At 36.5% G+C, this 21,792-nt stretch overlaps 1 protein-coding gene across 9 annotated transcripts in view; it reads right to left on the reverse strand.

The window, feature by feature from the left end:
- The window catches only part of rhea (Talin_middle and talin-RS domain-containing protein rhea), a 116,902-nt gene that overhangs the window by 41,055 nt on the left and 54,055 nt on the right, over window positions 1-21,792 (reverse strand). For all 9 annotated transcript variants that reach the window (XM_076132017.1, XM_076132022.1, XM_076132015.1 and 6 more), the window contains 19 exons: window positions 21,379-21,584; window positions 20,386-20,487; window positions 11,226-11,396; window positions 10,545-10,746; window positions 9,877-10,028; window positions 9,245-9,364; window positions 8,338-8,448; window positions 7,832-7,921; window positions 7,069-7,206; window positions 6,665-6,783; window positions 5,873-6,017; window positions 5,150-5,346; window positions 4,615-4,744; window positions 4,104-4,228; window positions 3,404-3,572; window positions 2,207-2,299; window positions 1,769-1,843; window positions 848-1,010; window positions 277-404 (listed from right to left, as the gene is read on the reverse strand). In XM_076132017.1, the coding sequence (XP_075988132.1) occupies window positions 277-404; window positions 848-1,010; window positions 1,769-1,843; window positions 2,207-2,299; window positions 3,404-3,572; window positions 4,104-4,228; window positions 4,615-4,744; window positions 5,150-5,346; window positions 5,873-6,017; window positions 6,665-6,783; window positions 7,069-7,206; window positions 7,832-7,921; window positions 8,338-8,448; window positions 9,245-9,364; window positions 9,877-10,028; window positions 10,545-10,746; window positions 11,226-11,396; window positions 20,386-20,487; window positions 21,379-21,584 (2,636 nt within the window). The remainder of the gene's footprint in view (window positions 1-276; window positions 405-847; window positions 1,011-1,768; window positions 1,844-2,206; window positions 2,300-3,403; window positions 3,573-4,103; window positions 4,229-4,614; window positions 4,745-5,149; window positions 5,347-5,872; window positions 6,018-6,664; window positions 6,784-7,068; window positions 7,207-7,831; window positions 7,922-8,337; window positions 8,449-9,244; window positions 9,365-9,876; window positions 10,029-10,544; window positions 10,747-11,225; window positions 11,397-20,385; window positions 20,488-21,378; window positions 21,585-21,792) is intronic.

The following is a 21,792-nucleotide window of genomic DNA, read 5'->3' on the forward strand; positions in this document are numbered from 1 at the left end:
GATAAGAAAGCAGTACAAAAATCTAATGTCGAACGACAAATTACGGTCAGATGTCGAGAATTAACGCATCTTGTGGTTTCCAGCTGTATAGAACTAACCTATTTAAAAACGAAATAGACCACTATTTTGACAGCGCACAACAAAATGGGATATAATCACAGCTTTTTGTTACAATATGAAAAACGCTTTAGTTTTCTATGTTCCGATTGTCCAAGTCTGTTGTTCCTGAACTGTACCTGTACCTGGACTACCAGAAGTTGGAGAGCAGGTACATACCAGGTAGGCGGCCTGCGCGGTGCACTCGACGAGCCCCTGCACGGCGCCGGCCACGGTGGCCACGGCGCGGCAGAACTGCTCCACCTCGCTGCGCTTCACCGATGACGCCATGGACGACATGCCTTCACCTGGACAACAAACAAAGCCAGGTAGAAATATGTCAAAATTAAAAGACACTTCAAACAAGCATGTACAATAGTCTAAGGTCGTGGCCCCCTGAGCCCGGCGCGGCACGACGCCGGCGCGGGTCCGGCGTCGTGCCGCGCTTCGCACCGGCCGCGGCGGCGCGCAGGCATCGGTGCCGAGCGAGTTTTTCAATTATGAGAGCATACAAAGTCCCCAACCCGCACTTAACCAGCGTGGTGGACTCGAAGCCTAACCCCGCATGAAATTTGGTATGTAAATATTTTGATACCCGAGAAAGGACATAGGCTACTTTTTACCCAAGGAAAATGACGCATACTCATGGGAAAATTCAAGTGGCGGACGAAGTCGCGGGTAAAAGCTAGTATTAAATCATTTCAGCCTAATAATAATGGTACTTGTAAGACATCTATAAGTGTGTACTCACTGAGGCTCTTGCTCTGATCGACGACGCAGTCCAGGCAGGCGAAGTAGCCCAGCTCGGTGACGGGCTGCGTGGGCGAGTCCAGCAGCGGCCGGGTGCTCTCGATGCTGCGGATGGCGGCCGAGCACTCCTTCTGGCCTGGAGCTGCTTCTGTGCACACGTCCACCTGGGAACGGAAGGTTGTTATGAGGCACTTGAAATAGTCACAAATTTATAGCGGATGACTGCAGATTAAAACAGTTTAGTTCGGATATTTTCTATAAGTTTTTTTCTAAGCCATTGCTGTAACTCTACTGGGTAAGTCTCCTCCCAGATTGAGAAAAATTTTATTGACATAGAACATATGAAAAAAAAATTGCTATGGTGCAAATTGTAGACCATAATTAAACCTGCTATAAACAATGCTTGAAATTGTTATTTTCAGGTATGATAGAAACATCAAAATTGAAATCTTACATTTACTATTTATAGTTCAAAAATATCTTTTAAAATGTTATTGTTATTCGTGTAAAAGGTTTATCTGTAACATCTAATTGTTTTTTACTTGTATAAAAGGTGACTCTATAACGTCTAATTCTTTAAATCTTATTGGTAGTTAGTATTCAGTAAATCTATACTAATATTATAAAGCTGAAGAGTTTGTTTGTTTGTTTGTTTGATTGTTTGTTTGTTTGAACGCGCTAATCTCAGGAACTACTGGTCCGATTTGAAAAATTCTTATGTTAGCTAGTCCGTTTATCGGGGAAGGCTATAGGCTATATAACACCACGGCCATAAGGAGCGGAGTAGCAACGAAAAATGTTACAAAAACGGGGAAAATTATGACCTATTCTCTCTTCGGTAACGCTAGCGAAGTTGCGGGGGCAGCTAGTAACTAAAATATTCTATCTAACTTAGCGTAAACAAATATAGAATAATACTCACAAGTCGATTGATGCTCTCGGTAACGGCACGCGCGGCGGCCGCCAGCTGATTCTTCGCATTAGGACGAGTCAGGTCCTACAAACATTATTCTCATTAGTTTTATTACTCGTATAACAACATAATCTATACTAATATTATAAAGCTGAAGAGTTTGTTTGAACGCGCTAATTTCAGGAACTACTGGTGCGAATTGAAAAAATATTTTACTGTTGGATAGCCTATTAATTAAAGAAGACTATAGGCTATTTGGATAGCCTATTTATTGAGAAAGGCTATAGGTTATATAACCTCACGCTACGACCAACAGGAGCAGAGTACCAGTAAAAAAAAGTTACAAAAACGGGAAAAAATATGATCTCTCTTATGTGACGCAGGCGAAGTTGCTTGGGTCAGCTAGTATATCGATATAGTATGTAATATAAGTTAGTGTTATATTACCTGACTGACAGACTTGGCGGTGCCAAGCAGTTTGGACGAGTTCACAGTCACGCTCTTCATAGAGCTCACCATCAGTGTCTGAGCGTCGCGGTCCTGTGGATAAAAACATTTAGGTAAATGGTTGTCGTATAATTTTCAGCTATTATAGTAGGGCCGCTGAGTAATTACCGATTTGACCGATTATTCTTTAAATGAATCGATATAACCTTGCACGAGCGTCACATTTGCCGAATGATTTAGAATACCTCTTTAATATAAAACTTTATGTCAAAATATCAGAATTAAGTAATTTTCTGATAAACACTGTTTCAATTCTTAAAATAGTTTGTAAATAATATGAAAACATTTATTTTTTGTTCTTTGGCGCGCTTGTACAAAGTTACATCGTGCGGATTCGTGCGTCTAGTTTTCATAGTGATGTACTGAATAGTATTCGGTCCGAATTCATTGGAATAGGTATGATTTTTATTTCAAGGAATATTGATGGAATATAGGAATATGGATATTTATTTTATTTCATCAAGGATACTCCACCTAATGAAGAACTTGTGTCTTTAACTATTATTGGTTTTGATTTTATTTAATTACACTCTATACTAGAATATTTAAAAACAAACTGTTCCAAAATGATATTACAGATACTGGTTCAGTCACTTCACTAGTATTGTCAATTTGTCATGTGTCAAATCGGTAATAACTCAGCGGCCGTACTATAATAACAATATAAAAAGACAATATTACGTTTTAAGGGCTAAAGATTACGCTCGGCAGTAGATAATTCTATGCATATCAATAAATGATTAATGTCCGTTTTCTGAGGCACATTTAGCGGTAATGTATCTATTTAAACTGTCGTGTTTATACCAGCTTAAACGCTATTGAATAGATAAACGACGGTTAAATGTACGTCAGAAACCGGTGGTAGGGGTTTGATTATAACACGTTAACTATAGTATGCTCTTGAGATGACTCTTATGGTTTCTATACTAATGTGTACTAGGTGCATTTTTTTATGTTTTTCTAACTAGAAGGCAAGTTAGAGAGTTAGAGCAACTCAGTAGATCGTAATGTTAAATGTGTATTGTAGTAGAATAGTGGCCAGGAGATAGCTGTCAGCTCTTCTCATTGGCCCTACCTTCCGAACCGGCGGTAAATTCACTCTCGTTATTTTTAACAATCGTAATGCCTTGTTGTTACCTCGGTCTGGCCAGCCATCTCCATGGACACGCCCAGCAGCCTGTTGAAGGCGTCTCCGAAGTGCTGCGCCGACTGCGGCAGCGCGGCGGGCCGCTCCACGGCGCCCACCACGCCCGAGGAAGCGCTGCTCAGGCCCACTGCTGCTGCGTTCAGCTCGGATTGAAGCTCACTGGAGAACAACACGATCATTAAGCTAGATCTCTTTCTAAGCTGATCTTGGTCATACACATTTGACTGCTTTCGTGGCGCAGTGGTTTAGGTCGCCACGCCACTACCATTGCGTCGGGAGGACGTTCGATTCCCACACGGAACAATCATTTGTGCGATCCACGAATAGTTGTTTCGGGTCTGGTTGTACCTTGTGTCCGTTGTTTGTATGTTTGTAAAAGTCCCCGCGAAACAAGAATTTCTACATTTCGAAGTTTCTATAACTAATGCGATATTTGGCAATTCAGTGTCAAAATCTATCCTTTATTTTGTAATTTTGTAGTTAAGCAAAAGTACAAAAAAAGCGACTACAGTAAAAAATTCTCCCGTGTGTGATTACTCAGTCACTCTACAGCCGAAACTACTAGACGTATAAAACTATTATTAGGTAAATATATTTCTTAGGGAGTGCAAAGGAACATTTAGAGAGAATTGTCCAGTATTTCTACGCGAACGGGAAAAAATTTGGGTAAGTATAAAAACGTGATGTTACCCATAAGACTTGTCTGATGGTGGGAACTCTCCCATGTTGAGTATGTTGAGCGTCTCGTTGATGTTCTCCATGGCCAGGTCCAGCTCCGTGTGCGACGGTACCGCCTCCAGGGTGCTCTCCAGACCCTGGACAACAAACATACATACATATCAGTTAACTGATTTAGCAGTAATCAAGCAAGGTTTCACTTCAGAAGGAGAGGGGGTAAGCCTTTCAGTCCACACCGCTAGTTAAGTGCGGATTAGGGCGTTTTCAACTTAGAAATAATATAACCGAAGCAGTTTTTATTAATATTTAAATTTAATATGGTTAGATAAAACGAATAGAGTTTAAGGGCACAACTTGTATTATAGAACTGAAGATGTGTGATCAAATACAGTTCTTTCTTGCAAAAAGAAAATGAAATTTTATAATTAATTAATAGATTGGTTAGGCGGTACGGAGCTAGTAGGGAATAAATGTGTAAAGAGTTGCATGAATCAGCTAGTTTTTATATAAGAAGTAAGTGTACCTGTGAGATGTCCTTAGCGATGGACATGATGGCGGTGGTGTCGACCGTCTCCGAGGTGGTGAGGTAGGTCTTCACGTGCTCGATCAGCGTCTGAGACGAGTACAGCACTTGACGACCGGACGTTATCAGTCTGAAACAATAGAAGTTACTTTAGAACTATGATTAAATTGATTTTATTGAGAGTTGTGTTCTTTGGTCTATGCCTAGATTTATGGAAAGGAGGAGTGATTTTATAAAATTTTACCGGTGATCTTTGTCGTTAAAGGATTTTTTTGTATAATTTAATTTTTATTTAATTCATAAAGTTTTATTTTTAGTCAACTAGTCCTTTTTATATAATGTTGCTTTTTGTATGTTTTTTGTTTAGAAAACGTACAGTTAGTCATAGTTATGTATAATGTAGTCATATTTATTTTTATGGAAATGCAATTTTTTGTATAGGACTATTTTTCGTTAGTCAGTTTTTCGGTCATATAATATGCATAAATAGGCCAGGAATGAATCAGTAGTAGTCGCAAGTGTAAGAGTCCGGTACCTGGGCGCGTGTTGCGGCGGGTGCGTGGCGGCGGAGGCCCGGAGCCCTGCGCCCAGGTCGCGCAGCGCGCTGGCCAGCTCGGCGGCGGAGCGGCCGCACGCCGCCGTGTCCCGCAGGCGCGCGCCCGACACCAGCGCGGCCGTGGCCGACGCGGCCGAGCGGGACGCCGTCTTCATCGTCTGAGACGCCCACTCCTCCTGCGAAAGGAAATAAATATTTATTTTACATACTCAAATAGTCGAATCGACTATATTTTCCGAATTACGTGTGCATCTGTATGTATATAACTGAAAGGTAGACTGACGGACATACCTCCGGTTTCTGAGTACATTTAGCAGTAGTTTATCTATTCAATAGCGTTTATATGAGTATAAACAAAAGGAATGATAACCTATCAACGCACAGCCCAAACCACCAGACAGATAGAGCTGAAATTTGTCATGTAGGTAGATGCTACGACGTAAGCATACACTAAAAAGGATCTTGATCAATTCTACCCTCAAAGAGAAAAAATAAGAATTAAAAAATTAATATAAAAATTCAGTCTTACACAAACCACACGAACGAAATCGCGGGCAAAAGCTAGTTTAGAATAATATGCTTCAAATTTAAACAAGTCATACCCATAATCCAATTTTTAAACGTTACATGACCCTCTGTTTATGATCACTTCACGTCACATAATTTAACCTTATATCTTAAATAACAGTAAGCAAGTAATACCGTCTGTCCGGGCAGCGGTCGCAGCTCGAAGGCGCGCGCGGCCTCCTCCAGCTCGTCGAAGTCGGCCTGCAGCGACCTGATGATCTCGGCCGCCGCGTCCAGCTCCAGGCCCTTGCACGAGATGCGCGCGCGACCCACTGCCGACCTGCACCATAATAATACATGATTAATCAATAATTATTTGTAATACACACATAACTTCGAAAAGTCATTGATGTGTTGCCTCGGGTTCGAACCTGCGACCACTTGCGTGGGAGGTGTTAATTTAAACTACTCGGCTATCACTGGTTGTGATTAAATATACAATGTCCATTTGAAAATAATCATACTTATGTTATTCGTTTATTAAACTTGAATGGCGTATGAAATATATCTATGTTTCTCTATTTATAATTTTAAGCCCCATGTAATAGGGGGAGAGCTAATTGCGATACACTAGGCATGTTACCGAATAACGGACTACAATTCAAGATATATAACTTAACAAATACTAATGCACGTTACTCGACGCGGAAATCACAACCGAATTCATTACACACTACCGTTCGTTCCGAGGTAATAAGAAATAATATTACAATTATATATATGTATTTGACTACATAGAGGGAAATCTGCAAAATCTTTATATACATATCAAAGAAAGTCGTGTTACTTAGACTATTTATAACTTAGAAACAACTGTGTCAATTCGGAAACACGGGAAAGGTTTTCATGGAGAGAAAAAGCGTTACCAGAGCTACTTGGGTCAGCTATTCTTTGATAAATAACATAATAGTAATGTGTTGTTTGTACCTGAGGTCTGCGCAGCTGGCGGTGAAGCCGTGCGTGGTGTCGGCCAGGTGCTTGGCCGTGGGCCCGTCCGCCACCGTGGGCAGGGCGCCGCGGGATGCTGCGATCACGTGACCACTCGGCTGGGACCATACAAAATTATTTAATTTACCATATTAACACTCCAAGCTTTCAGCTATTTCATTTTTTTTAACTAATAACCCCAAGTTTCTGAGGTACATTTAACGGTAGTTTATCTATTCAATAGCGTTTACACTCATATAAAAAAGACAGTTTGAATAGATAAACTACCGCTAAATGGGCCTCAGAAACCAGACATGAGTGGTCACCCATCTACAAATTATCTGCTCTAAAATCAAGTTAACCTACAAACCATTCAAACTAGCTAGAAAATAAGTGAAATGTACCTGTAAGAAAGCTTCAGAGGCTGATATCAGGTCAAGCTGTGCCACAGCCTCCCCGGGTCTGACGGAGGCCACCTTGACGGCGTCCACCACGCGAGGGATCTGCTCGTTCAGGGCCTTGCACTCTTCTAGCAAGGTCTCCTGAATATAACATAAAGTTTATTAGTATAATAGTGATGATATAAACACGCATATAATAGGGTACTTGTCTACCAGTCAAATCAGCTACTCTTTATGAAATGTCAAAAATACAGTTTAGAAGTACGACGTAGTGACATCACTATGTCATATTTTCGTTGGTATCAAATGAGTGTCTAATAAAATGTTTCAGTCTGTAATAATTACAATTTCAACATTATTTACGAAAATAGCTACATAGTCTGAGCATTTCAGATGAAACTTTTACAAGTACGAGTTTAATAATTTATTATTTATTTATTTTTCGTTAACACAGTCAACTACCCAATTGTTGTTCATAGAAAATGATATAGATTATAATTTGCTTTATGATTCTAAACCTTAAAATCACATAGATTCAGAGTGAAATATATACATAAGAAGGTAGTAAATTATTAGCCTTGTTTTTTATATAACAATCTACTATTTTTTAAAAATAAAACTGCTAAGTATATAAGTACATAGTGTTTAGATCAAAGAACTAGTCTTAATAAAGTCACACCAAATTCCTTAAGCCTAAAGATATTTAGTAAACATACAAATCTCGCTTATACATCGTTTACGTGTACGTATTCGTGTGTGTACGTACCTGCGTGTACTTGTTAGTGTTGTAGTGCGTGGCGTTGTGTGCCGACGTGATCAGCTGCGTGGCGCTCGACGCGGCCTGACGGGCGCTCTCCTGGACATACATACATAATACATTTAATATTTACATACGAATGATTATTTAAATTAGATCAAGAATTTAGCTACAGAACATTTTATTAAAATGATGTACAATATATTTTACATAATTAAAAAAAAACGATAATATTGAAAATATTGTTTATTAAAATGACTAATACATCCTACGAGGCTTTCAATTTTTTTCTTGATATTATATCTTACTATTTCCTAACAATTTTTTTTTCTGTTTATCAGTTTTCATTCAAAAGATAAGTACATACAATTTTTGTTGTAATTTTTAACTAAGCGATCAAATATAATAGTCTCTTTCGATAAGACATTTATCTGGTACTTCATATAAAACTACATTTGTAAAATATAGATAAATGCATTTGATCTTCAATAATTCTATATAAGTATGTCCTGTACCTGTAACCTGGCGACCTGCGAGCCCACGATGTCTTGTCCTTGCGCATAGTCCACCGTGATGTAGCGGAGTTCTTCAGCCGCCTTGCGCAGAGCGTCTTGTTTCTCACGATCCTGTACCAAACGATACATATTAACTTTATTATTAATTCATTAAATTAATATTATTACCAAACACGTTTAATGAACCTGTATATATTTAACTGTTATTATATTTTAAGTTTTAGTTGTATTCATCATAATGAACAACTTTAAGCCCGGTATAAGTTGACCTTAGACATTTCGAACAGAAAAATCTAATTTTGGTTTGCTACTAGGATATCTCATTACTTAGCTACACTTTGACCGACTTGGGAATCGAACCCAATTAAGACTTAGTAGTCAGTAGCAGTATTCATTATTTTACCCATTACTGTCCCACTGCTGGGCAAGAGTCTAGAAGTAGGAGACCCATTTCCAGTATGATTTTACATAATAATTATAACAAAAATAAAACATATTTATACAACCCTTTTACAAAATATATGTTTTCTGTACATGACTGATTTAACTGTTAAATAAATAAATAAATATTATTGGACAACTCACACACGGTCATCTGATTCTAAACTAATCAGAGCTTGTTTGTGTTTGTACTATGGTAACCAAATAACTGATAAACATACATAAATATAGATACATTAACAACCAGGCTCAGAACAAATACTCGTGAACATCACACAAAGATTTGTCCCGGGTGGGAGTCGACCCCACCACACGCGGCGCTACGGTTGTTAAAACACTGCGCCAAACGTGCAGTTATCTGATATTTTTGCAATTAACATACCATGAAGTGACAAGTTCATCATAAAACAGTAACTATGTATTATTATATTTATTGTATTATTATATTATATATGTATTATTATACCTGTGGCGAGGAGGCACACTGGCGCGCCGCCTCCACCATGCGCGCGGTGGCGTCGGCCAGCAGCTTGGCGGCCGCCAGCAACTTGCGCTGGCAGTCCGACGGCTGCTTCTCCGCCTCCGTCTGTGTAATACAGAGTTGAGTTACCTTATGACACTTATAATTCGAGGATAAAGAGATCTGTGGTATAATGATGATATAATTGATTGGGTTATCTCTGTCAAATGGCATTGAGTCTTTATACAGCTATGTATATAAAGTTTAAAATTAATAAACATAAATTAACAACTTTACATTTAAGATCATGACAATTGCTTTACACAGCAACTACAGTCCAACCTGAGAGACTTGAGAGAGATAAACCAAAATTTAGTAAGAACATCAATGACCAAATAACTACTTTATTTTGGAAGATATACAGAATAATTAATTATAATCAACATCAATTGTGCATTCAAAGTACTACAGGGCTATAAAGACAAGTTCTGATAATATGGTAGTTGAATATCCTTGTATTTAATAAAATATTGTTTAATGAAGCGAGGATTTACCGTCACTACTCCTGCACAGTGAACTAGCTGCTATGAATACCTATGCTAGGGGTGACATAAGGTGATATGGTGGTGGTGTGGTACCTTGATGTTGGTGATGAGGTGCGCGGTGGCCTGGCCCAGCAGGCGCGCGTGGCGCACCATGTCGCCCGCGTCGGCCGCCGCCACCACGCGCTCGCTCGCGCTCATCACCGACTCCACCGAGCGCTCCGTCACCGTGGGCTGCGCGCGACGCTCTGTGTACACATACATACATAAGTATATACATATAATCACACTTAAATTCTAAGAAAAAAGGCAAAGGAAAACCTCTACCTGCTTCGAACTCTGCCAACTTAATTTGTTTTATAACAATGTTAATATGGAAGAAACACAAAAAGGAATTTTATTCGGCATCTTTATTTTTTCCGTATTTTTGACTAAATCTGTCCTTATCTTATAAATGTTATGTGGTTTAAAAGTATGATTTATGACAAACTTGCGATTAAAAAGAGGGTATAGTTAGAGCATTATTATAACTGGCTAAATTGCGGCTATCCACAAAATCACAATGGACTCTTTAACAGTTTTACTTAATCATCATTTTGACAAAAAACAGTCAGAAACACAGATAATATAATAAATATATGATCATATTAATTAGAAATTTAAAAATCTGGCGTCCAAAGTAGGTAAAGTAAATTTTGACGTAAAGTTTTCAGTCCCGATTTAATTTTTACACCCTGTATACACTACATTTACAGTCCACTTACCCAGGTCACAATGTGCCAGCAATCTATCCAGTTCGTCAGTGACTCTATGTGCAGCCGCGGTGAGGTGTTCGACTCCCGGCGCGGCGCTCTCGGGAGCATTATTACACGCTTCCACCAGCCGCTCCACCGCCTGAGCCACCTGTCTGGCGGCCGAGATCAGCTGCTCGCGGCATGCTGGGTTGTGCAGGGTTGGGGCTACCACCTGGGAGATGACGAAATTGTGTTACGTTTTGAAGAAATGTGTTGCTTCTTTTGGCATATAATTGCAGTTCACGAGGTTTTGAATGACTTTTGAAATTGGCTCGAAGAAATATTCTGATTACTTGGCAATTTCCAATGTAACCTGGACTAGTATTGATTGGCCGAATCTGCCCACAACAGCTCAATATAAAAAAAAACGTTGTCGATTTTTTCGTGTGACTAAATTATTTGGATTTAGATATAGCTAAAATCTAAGTTAAAATGGCCGGAAAAGTGGCATAAAGAAAACACTCCGATAAATATGGTAATCGAAGCCAAAACTATTGTGCGCAGTGGAAACGACGTGGCGTCTAATTTAACCACTTGGCAACGGTTTATAATTTCATTTCACATTCTTATAAGCATAACACATCTTACGGGAATCGCACCCACGCCCGACAATACAAACCTACAAAAACGGTCACCCATCGTATTCCTTACCTTAGCACAAGCAACAAGCTGGCTAGTAGCGAGCGCGCAGTGGGTGGCGGCTGCTATGATGGCGTTCTGCAGCGGCTGTTCATCCCTGCACTGTGCGGCCACGTTCTTGGCTTTCAGCACCAGCGCGGCCGTGGTGTTGGCGACCGCTTTCGCTAGAGATAGCAGGATGTCCTGTGGAAGATAGGGAGACGTCCAGTTCTCAAGATTGTAGGCTATTTAAGAGTAATAGAGCTTTAACACTTAAAACTTCCGAACAAGAATTCACATCGAATTTTTAAGTTTGTTTGTTTGTCGTATGGTTAGTGGTCAACCTAGTGTCAAAGTTGTTCAAACCCGAAGGTCTTTGACGTGGCTTAACGACTGTTATCTTAGTAGACAACAGCCGGGGCCGACTTTTTACGTGCTCTCCGAAGCACGGAGACGCCCAGTTTAAATACCACTAGGTGGATACCCATCTATCGAATCACCGTGCCAAGGTTTGCTTAACCCAATCATTTACAAACCAGTGAGCGCAACTGGCTAGCCGATTATATATAAATTAGTTCAAATATCCAATTAAACCCCGTGGACATTGTATCATATTTGACGGTCAATTTTCTAAAACGCACTTCCTATACGGTCACCCATCTAAATCTATACCTGGACAACGTTGCTTAACTTTAATTATAATCTCCTCAGTATCTATCACGATCACGCGTATGTATATATAAATATTGTTTGTATACAAGTTTAAGCGAGACATTTTAACGAGTCAGGTTATTTTTACCCGTGGCGTAACAGATTTATTTATTACTTCGAGTTTTTATGTCCAGTGATGTCAACTGTACTGTCGCGGGCAATAGTGTTCATGAGCTTTTTATAGGATGGAAATTTAATGGATTTTATTAACAGAAACCAAATGTAGACAGACACATCCCCTATTTTACCCCCTTGGGGGTAGAATTTAACCAAATCCTTTCTGAGCGGATGCCTACGTCATAACATCTACCTGTATGCCAAATTTCAGCCCGATCCGACCAGTGGTTTGGGCTGTGCGTTGAGAGATCACTATGTCAGTCAGTCACTTTGATAGATAATCAAGCTTACGTTATTTTGATAAAATAAACATGTCAGTAAATGTCACAATTTGAGAAGAAATACTACGACGCGTGACGCAGACCCTTTTGTATTTATTGTAAATATATACTAGCAGACCTCGCAAACTTCAATCAAATAATGATTTTTCATAAACAATTAAGTAAATCAACCGTACCTATTCAACTGAGTATAAAAATACATAGTTATTATGTTCACGACTGTACATGCTTGACATTCTTTACATATTTATAACAACGCCATCTGTTGTCAAGTCTCAAAACTTTTACCAAACTGATCCCTACTCCGCTCCGGTCTATCTTATAGTTTATGTGTATCGTCTTATAAATACATAAAGTCCTATCGTATAGTTTAAGATACGGTTCTATGCGTTCGTTTCATTCAGTATTCAGTTATTTATAGCTACCTGTAATCTCTTACTACTGAAACAATGGTTTGTGTGTTCTGTAAGTACGATGTCCTATTTTAATAATATTAGGTCGGGGAAAAAGTCTTTTCGTAGTATGTATGAACTTGTAATAAAATCTCTTTGGCTTCAAGAATCACAAATAAGTACACGGTTCATTAGGTTTCTTTCAGTGAGCTCGTGAGGTACCCAAATGTCGAGCTTTTTTGTGTAGAGAAAAGATTTTATTACAAGTTCATACATACTAAAATGCGAAAAGACTTTTCCCGACCTAATATACAGATATAGACTGATACTCATTCTAATTAAATCTTTGTGATATAAATGGTGAATATTTATGGAGACGAGTGTGACGCTTCAAAAATCATGATTTCTGAATTACTTATCCCCGGTTTCTGAGGTACATTTAGCTGTATTTTATCTATTCAATAGCGTTTTTTATATCAGTTTTAACGCTGTTGAATAGATAAACTACCGCTAAATGTACCTCAGAAACCGGAGGTTAGCATTTTTTATATAAAACCTTTGAAATTATAAACAAAATGAAGGTACCGACGTATCGAGAACTTTTTGTGTTTTTTACAGTCGGCTAACAAAGTGTGTAATACATTATATTACAGACCAATTTCTTTTCTTAGTTTTAAATCAAAAAGAGTCGAAAATAAGGTATAATAGTAACATTTTTTTGATATCACCTCGTCTCCACAAACCTCACCTTACCTAACAAACAAAGGGGGTATGTTATTAGTTAGTTATTTTTGAAATACATTCACTTTGACAGTTAGTTGTAAATAAAACAAGTCTTTAGAAAAGCAAATGTATTGACAAAAATAACCTTACACCGTTATATAGCGAAGTAACGTGGCAGTGACAACTATAGCACGACAACTTAGTAGAGAGACTTGCGGGAGATATACAACAGAATTTAGAACAATTCAGTGATCCCCAGACTTATGCTGACAGTGGCCTGTTTGATACAGATACTTTATTGTGAAATAACATAGAATTAGATTTTCGTGCAAGCCAAGACTCTCTATTAAGGTGTCGAACTATATAATGGACCACAACCTTTGTGTTAACCGTACATATTATACCAGTATTGTTGACTAAATAAAACATAGTTGCTTTGAAAAGAAATCGCGGCGAATTGAAACTCTTTTTTTAAACTCAGTTAGGAAATTAAGCTTAATTTGGCAATTTCTGCACATTTAAAAAACTGACACTTTATGTAGAACTTATTAATGAATTGCGATTTTTTTTTGGCAATTTCTTACTAGGGCAGTTAAAGTGGGCAACCATTGATGATTATAAAGTTATCAACTGAAATCGTGAAACATTCGAATTAATGAAAAGATTGAAAGTTAAAAATATGGACGGATTCATGTTAAAGTATACATATAAAAAGTCAAGAAAAAAACATGTAAAATACTGGCATAATATATACGGTTGTAACTATTATAAAATTAAAGAAAATTATAAAAAATAAATGTAAAATTATTGATTTCAGGCGAGTGTCAAGTTTTAGAGATGTCATTTCACTGATCAACATAAAAAAACTGATCAGATATATGATTGATCAAGTTTCAAATATGATCAACAAATTGATTAATAAAATGACACCTGATCAACATGGTTTTGAAATTATATTCCAATTTATCAATATCAGCTTTCCAAAAATTTTTAATCGAATTAATTTTTAATAAAAAGTTAAGTAAATTTTGGCACACATCAGGAACTAATTTAGAAAAACTAAAATTTTGGCAAAAACTTAATGCTCGCCTTTGCATTATAAGACAAAATAGAAAAATAACATTTGTAAAAACAAAAATAATGGCAATTTTAATATTTTTGTACTCGTTTATGGCAAGATGATAGTTTGTGCATATGTCAAAGTAGAAAAAAGATTTATGTTCACACACAACTATGTAAGCCAAGTTTGATAGAAAATGTATTTTATATTATTTTTCATGTAAAAATACATTTATTTTGAAGTATTTAGAAGATTATTCACTTCAAAGTTTCGTGTGTTTAAATATTTAAAGGCGTGGTTTAGTACCTCCTTCAATTATATAAAGAATGAATTAATGTGTATTAGAAACAAAATTATATTACAAATAAGCCAATATGAATAAATGATAAAAAGCGACATATGCACAGACATCAATGAATTTCAAAAAAACATATTAAGGAATACTACACACTGTTTTTATCGTAAATTATATTATTTAAAGTGATTATTTTAACTCTTAGTAAATGTGCAGAATCCTACCATTTACAACAACTACTTGAACAGTTTATGCAAACAAACATAATTATTTAGTTCTTATAAAGTCAAAAAATAACCGGAAAATTTTGTCAAACCTTCTCTCAACCTGAGAGGAGACCCTTTCCCAGCAGTGGGACAGTAATAGCTCAATAAACAGTGTGTAGTACTCCCAAAAAATATACAAAAAAAATATATGTACATAAAATTTAGTTTAAAAGGACTCAAGAACCGATTAACAAAAGTTAGCTGCCAATTGTATTATGAGGACGCACGGACGCATCCACCAAGTTAACATATTTATAACTGATTTTAACCACTTACGGATAAACCTTTTAGATATCTATACTTTTATGTACTGCCTCCGCGGGACTTTCTGGGTCTCGTTGTACTTCGTGACCGTTGTCCGACATAAGAGCTATTCTTAGTGCGGGAGAGCAATCATGACCGAATGTCATCAAACCAAAGTAATATACATGTTTGTGCTATTTTTGTATAATGTAAATAAATGTAATATATTATTTTTTTTAATCAGTATTCAAAAATGTAATATTTTACTATTATCTGGGAAACTATCAATCAGATTCGTTTTTTTTTGTATTATTTATAATAGCCATAAATGTGATTCTTTTTGTATATACTCTTCTCATTAATCAAAAAGGTTATAGATTATCGAACATCACGCTACGACATACAGGAGCGGAGTAATTACTATTAACAAGAGTAAAACAGTCAAGTCATAACTCATTTCAGAAAGATATCTGCTAGTTAAACTATCTTATATTTATCCATAAGTGGTAAAAGCAGCTTATAAATCTTGTTAGGAGATTATAACCCTCCGTTAAACAACCTTAATGCTTTAATATTAAATAAAAAATGTAAATAAAAATATTAAGACTAGATTAGTAATAGTAAGCATTAAGATTATTATTATTAACAAAAGTAATAATAAATTAATAACATTATAATAATAAACCCAACCCGCACTTGGCCAGCGTGGTTGACTCAAGGCCTAACCCCTCCCTCATTACGGGAGGAGACGCTTGCCCAGCAGTGGGACATTAACGGGTTAAATTTATTATTATTATAATAATAAAACTTAACAATAAATATACAGGGTTGGTGATGAATTATTATGCTTGGCTCTGTCTACCCTCATAGGAAGATGGCTTGATAATATGTATGTTTGTAAAAGGACTAGAGAGATATGAGACCCCTATATTTATTTTAAGGACGGATTATGTAGCAGACATTTTTAGGGAGATTATTTAAATACCACATTGCCGACTAATGCCTACGTATTGAATATTGACTGAAAAGGAGCTCGTAGTAGTATGTCGTTAAACGTAAAAGTTTTTTTAGAACCATCAAACATTATGCAGTATACAAAATCTATGTACCTATTTATTTTATACTTCAGATTAACTTTATCTAGCTGCCGTAATTTCTTTCAAGGAACATCATTAAATTTCGTTCAGTCTGTATTTTTTACAAAATGTCACGAATAGACTAGACTTTAACTACCATCTTCACAAAAATTAACGTTTTCGCTACGGATAATTGAATAACTACTTCTAGTTATGTAAAATTGCGGATCCCCCACCAACCCTACTACAATCATGGCAAGTACTAACCTATTCGATTTCACCATAAGTCTACGATAAAATATAGCTACAACTAACATTAAAGTTAGTTATTATATTTACTTTATTAGGAAGTGTAATACGTTGCAAATCTTTACACGTGCGACTGTAGGACATATACATATATGTATTTATTATTTTTGATACGCATAATCACCAAATAAGGTTAAAGTGTACAATATTTTGCGTATTCTATAAAACGTTTTACCCGATTTTTATTTCCAAATATATTTTTCAGCTTAGCCTGTCTTCCAACTATGTTGGAGTCGGCTTCCAGTCTCACCGGACGCAGCTGAATACCAGTGTCTTACATGGAGCGACTGTCTATCTGACCTCCACAACACAGTTACCTGGGTTATAACACGATACTAAGTAAGACTGGTTGTCAGACTTTCAAGTTTCTTACTGTTAACGACTCTCTAAGGTCTTTGAAAATGACAGCCGGGGGCCACAATTTAACGTGCCTTCCAAAGAATTTCATGTTATTTGTATAAAAATCTGGCTTTTTTGCGTTAATGTATTAAATTTAGTTGTTTGCAACGTATCCCGTTATATTATCAGTGATTAATAGTACGATTAGTAGACTAAAACCGCAGTTAAAATCAGACTAACTGACCGTTAGTGATAACTCGCCGGTGAAATCGAACCAAGTATACGATTTATACGATTTTAACTTAAATTCCACAGTGCAATAAATAAAGAAATGTATTAGAAAAATAAATTACTTTTATACAGAGTTTCTTTTAAGACTTTTAGATTTTCGCCTAGGTTGTTCTAAATTTACTTTAAACTTCTGAAGTAAATAATTATTTACTTAGGAGGCCTTTCCATGAAAAGTTTTAAGTCTTTATAGTACAATAAAAATATTAAAAGAAACGTGAAAGAAATGCTTAACAAAATTGCTAAAGATTTAAGATGTTTTTAGAGATAAATTATTTTATATAAAGTGATCAGAATATGGACGGCATAAATCGTGACTAAAAGATGCATACATACAAAAATAGTATGAATCATATACTTGTACTAACAAACTTACAAACTAACAAAAATGTCATATAGCAGTCTTTCTCCTTTCTAACATGTCTTTATAATTTTGATTATGATCGAAACAACCCAACATATTTTTATTCCAAAAACCGTATTTTTACGGTAAGTACACCCACCCATATCTTTTCACAATAAAATCGTAACAAACCGCATGTTTTTAATTTGTGGACCGCTCTTTAAACCAACTATCAAATACCGTAACTTTACCGTTTAACTTTTAGGAGCCAACTAAAGCAATTTTACCGTTCAATACCGAAACGGAGGAAAAAGACGAGGTATTAACAATATAACAAAAATCAGAGGTAAATAAAATACTTTCAATATTATTTGAGTTAGAAATAACCATAACAAATCCATATGGTATTAAATATTAATATCAAAAATGTCATACACATACGACAAGGAACTATATAAATGTGATATATATTGGTACCATTTACTCCAACAAGAATAATATCAATAGCCCACTACTGGGCAATAAGAACGTCACAGAATTATAAACAACTATAATAAGAATAAGGTCCCTACACCGTAAGCGAATAATAACTGAAAAATATATAACCTACACCAAAATATCATTGAAAATAGGACAACACAACACTTTTTCTTTAACCCATTCATATAAAACCTTTTCAAACTGAACCTTGGCAACCGACGACTGATACATTAATGTTTTCTTTCATTATAACCTTTTAAGATATTATAAGAAATAACCGCCACCTCATTTGTACACTGACAGATTTTATTCTTGCTATGGAACTGTGCTGAATAGTCTTACTATTTCATCACTAAGAGAATCGGACTTGAGTCAAAACTGCCGTTTTTTTTTCCACGGAAACAGTCATTTAGTCAGTCACTTAATACAGATGACTGCATAACAAAATATTGAAATCTACGTCAAACCAGACGTCACGCAGAGAACACTATTTGATACCTACAATGATATAATATTAACGTGGACCAAAAACATTCGCAATTTTTTTATTTTGGTGTAAGTATCTCAGAAGCTAAAGGTAAAAAGTCCATTAAAACTTGTATGGAACCATTTCGGGGGTGTATTATTTGAATCAAAAAATAATTTTGGATTGATAAATATAAAAAAAACAAACATTGCATAGTACCTATTTCTTTTTAAAGTCGGTAAAAATACAGGCTTGACTATGTGTCGCAAGTCTGTCTTAATTAAGTCTTGAACAAAATCTGCAATCAGTCTAATACGTCATTGTATAAACCAAGATGGCGGCACCTATAGTAACTCTACATAAACTCAAAGCACTTCCCCTCCCCCACTCCGTCAGTGACATTCCCCCTCTCACATCTATCCCCAGGCATCAAACACTGGACCAACAGCGCGAGCAATATAAACACTAGTGACAACAAAAACAATATATTCAGCCAGTTCTCTCGCCACAAGGTAGCCAGTTCGATTTCCAGACACTCACATTTCGGACAACACTTCTCATCAGTTCTGGGGCATTTTCTTTTACAATAATTACAAAAACCTCTCTTTTCACCTGTCGATTTGAAAGTAGGATTATAGAATATACGTATTTCAGTTTTGGGTTTATTTTCAGTATTATTTAATATATCAGTGTGTTTATCTCCCGTCTCGCTCGTGTAGTACCTCTCGCTCTTTTTAACAAAGGTTTCGAAACCATCTTTGCGTAATTTCGATATCTGATTCTTAGTGAAACTCGCTTCGGCTGTCTCCATAAAAGTTTCTGTAGTAGTCAAAACCCGGTTATACCTATCCGGGTTTAAAATCTTCATGTTCAAAGACCCGGATACTTTGACATCCGGCCCGGATTTCGTCACATCATTAATAATACTATGACATTCGATTTTTTTACCGAATTTGTTAAATTTGTCGTTCAAATCATTTTTATCAATATTTTCTGATAGAAAGAACTTTTCGCGGAGGATATCATTTTTCGTACGTCTGTCGAAATCAATATTCACATAGTCGTGGTTAAGATTTGATTTATCTAAATTTAAGTCTGATTTATTTATACCTACGTCTGTCTTATCAATACTTTCGCTTGCCTTATCAATCCCTATGTTCGTTTTATTAACACCTATATTCAATTTGTCCACATTTATATTAGTTTTATCAACATTAAGGTTCGATTTATCATTCCTAACATTATTCTGTTTCTCAATACCTATGTTATTCTTTTCAAAATTGACGTTAGCGTAGTCATGATTAGAGAAATCTTTTTTGAAATTGTAAATTTTATCTGAAATAGTCTTAGGGTATAATTTAGGGCTATTACTGTCTAAGTAACCTTCACAATTTTGTACTATGGATTCAAAATCATTATCACTATTTGATTTTTGGGGACCTTTTTTGAAAAGCACATTGCAGTAATCTAGGCTCCTGTAATAATCTGAATCTGATTCCTCTTGTATAACATCCAAGGCCCAATTCCTGGAAGTATCTATGTCCTCGTAGATGCCATCATCATCAGGTTTGACCTTCACTTGACCTACAATATCTATATTTTCAAAATCACTATCATAAGTGTCGTCTTTTTCTTTACCGAAGAATACTTTATAGAAATTATCGTAACAATAGTTTAGTTTTCTATATAGATATGATTTTTTCCCGTTACGTTTGGGGTCTCGCAACGCCTGGGGGTCTATGTAGTCGTCGTGGTCGGTGGAGTCGGTGTGGGGGTCTGTGGGGTCCTGGCTAGGGTGTGTTACCTGGGTTTCCTTGTCTTCCTCGGTCTCTTCGCCGATGGTGTAGAGGACTGTGGTGGACGCTTCTCCGACGCGAGACGCTGCGTTGAGGAGGTTCTGACGAGGCTGGAATGAAGAAAAGTAATAATTAAGTCTTATTATTTTTAATACGAACTAACGCCCCCTGGATTAATATAATAACACACAGATGTATCGTTAATTGAAATCTCTTTTTGAAGTTTCTTTAAAATCTGCACGTTTGGCGCAGTGGTTTAAGCGGTCACCTCGCCGCAACAACCGTAGCGCCGCGTGTGGTGGGTTCGAATCCCACCCAGGACAAATCTTTGTGTGATGAGCATGAGTATTTGTTCTGAGCCTGGTTGTTAATGTATCTATATAAGTATGTATTTAGAAGTATATAAGTATGTTTATCAGTTATTTGGTTACCATAGTACAAGCTCTGCTTAGTTTGGAATCAAATGACCGTGTGTGAGTTGTCCAATAATATTTATTTATTATATTTATTTATTATTTATATTAAGTTTATTGTCTATATACTGAACACGTTGGCAAATATGGGAAAAGATTATATAAGAATATAATATATTACTGAATATATTGAACAAAATATATCCGAATAGTACTTTACTAAACAGTGCTTCGGGCAGTCTCTAAAACGACCCTAATACATGACTATCACGAGAGATACAATTTATTTACACAAAGTAGTTTTTCTCGGCTGTAAATGAATCTTTTTACAAGCAATCCTACAACACAACAGAAACCCTATTCTAGACTGCTCAAGAAGTCTCAGGTTTGAATCTTGACTCAGCTAAAACTAACGTATATCGGACGTTATTATAGACAAACCCTCTTATTCATAAAAAAATATGAAGTTATGAAAGGCTTAGAGTTTTGTTTCTAAACAGCGAAAATGAAATAGAGAAAACATATTTCAGTAGTGTTTTAACTATTTATGAATAAGAGGGAAAATTTTCAAGCTTAAGTCATCCTCACCTCCTTAGTATCAGGCTCAGCAGCCTTCAGCAGATCACTGAAGGCGGTACACAGGTGCCTGGTGGCATCCAGCAGCTTGTCGCCGTGGTGGTGGTCGTCCATGAGCGCGGCGATCATCTGCACGCCCTTCGTCATCTCGGGCAGGTTGCTGGTGATGGTCGTGATGGCCGCGCCCACTGCTGTGTGGTCTACTTCCTCGGTAGGACCTGGGGGAAGAATAAGAAGAGAATATTATAAATAATGGGTCTTTGTAAATACGATTATTAGTAGTTGTCAATAGATATCTTTAAAATTATTAGTGTAATAAATTTGACTACATTGAACATTCATATATTTTCACTCATTGTCTTAAAAATGAATATATCTAATGTGTTTAGGCACAATTTGTAGCAAAAAAGCGTTTAGTTTTAATTT

The sequence above is a fragment of the Anticarsia gemmatalis genome, chromosome 27 (assembly GCF_050436995.1).
Source record: "Anticarsia gemmatalis isolate Benzon Research Colony breed Stoneville strain chromosome 27, ilAntGemm2 primary, whole genome shotgun sequence".
Taxonomy (NCBI): Eukaryota; Metazoa; Arthropoda; class Insecta; order Lepidoptera; family Erebidae; genus Anticarsia; species Anticarsia gemmatalis.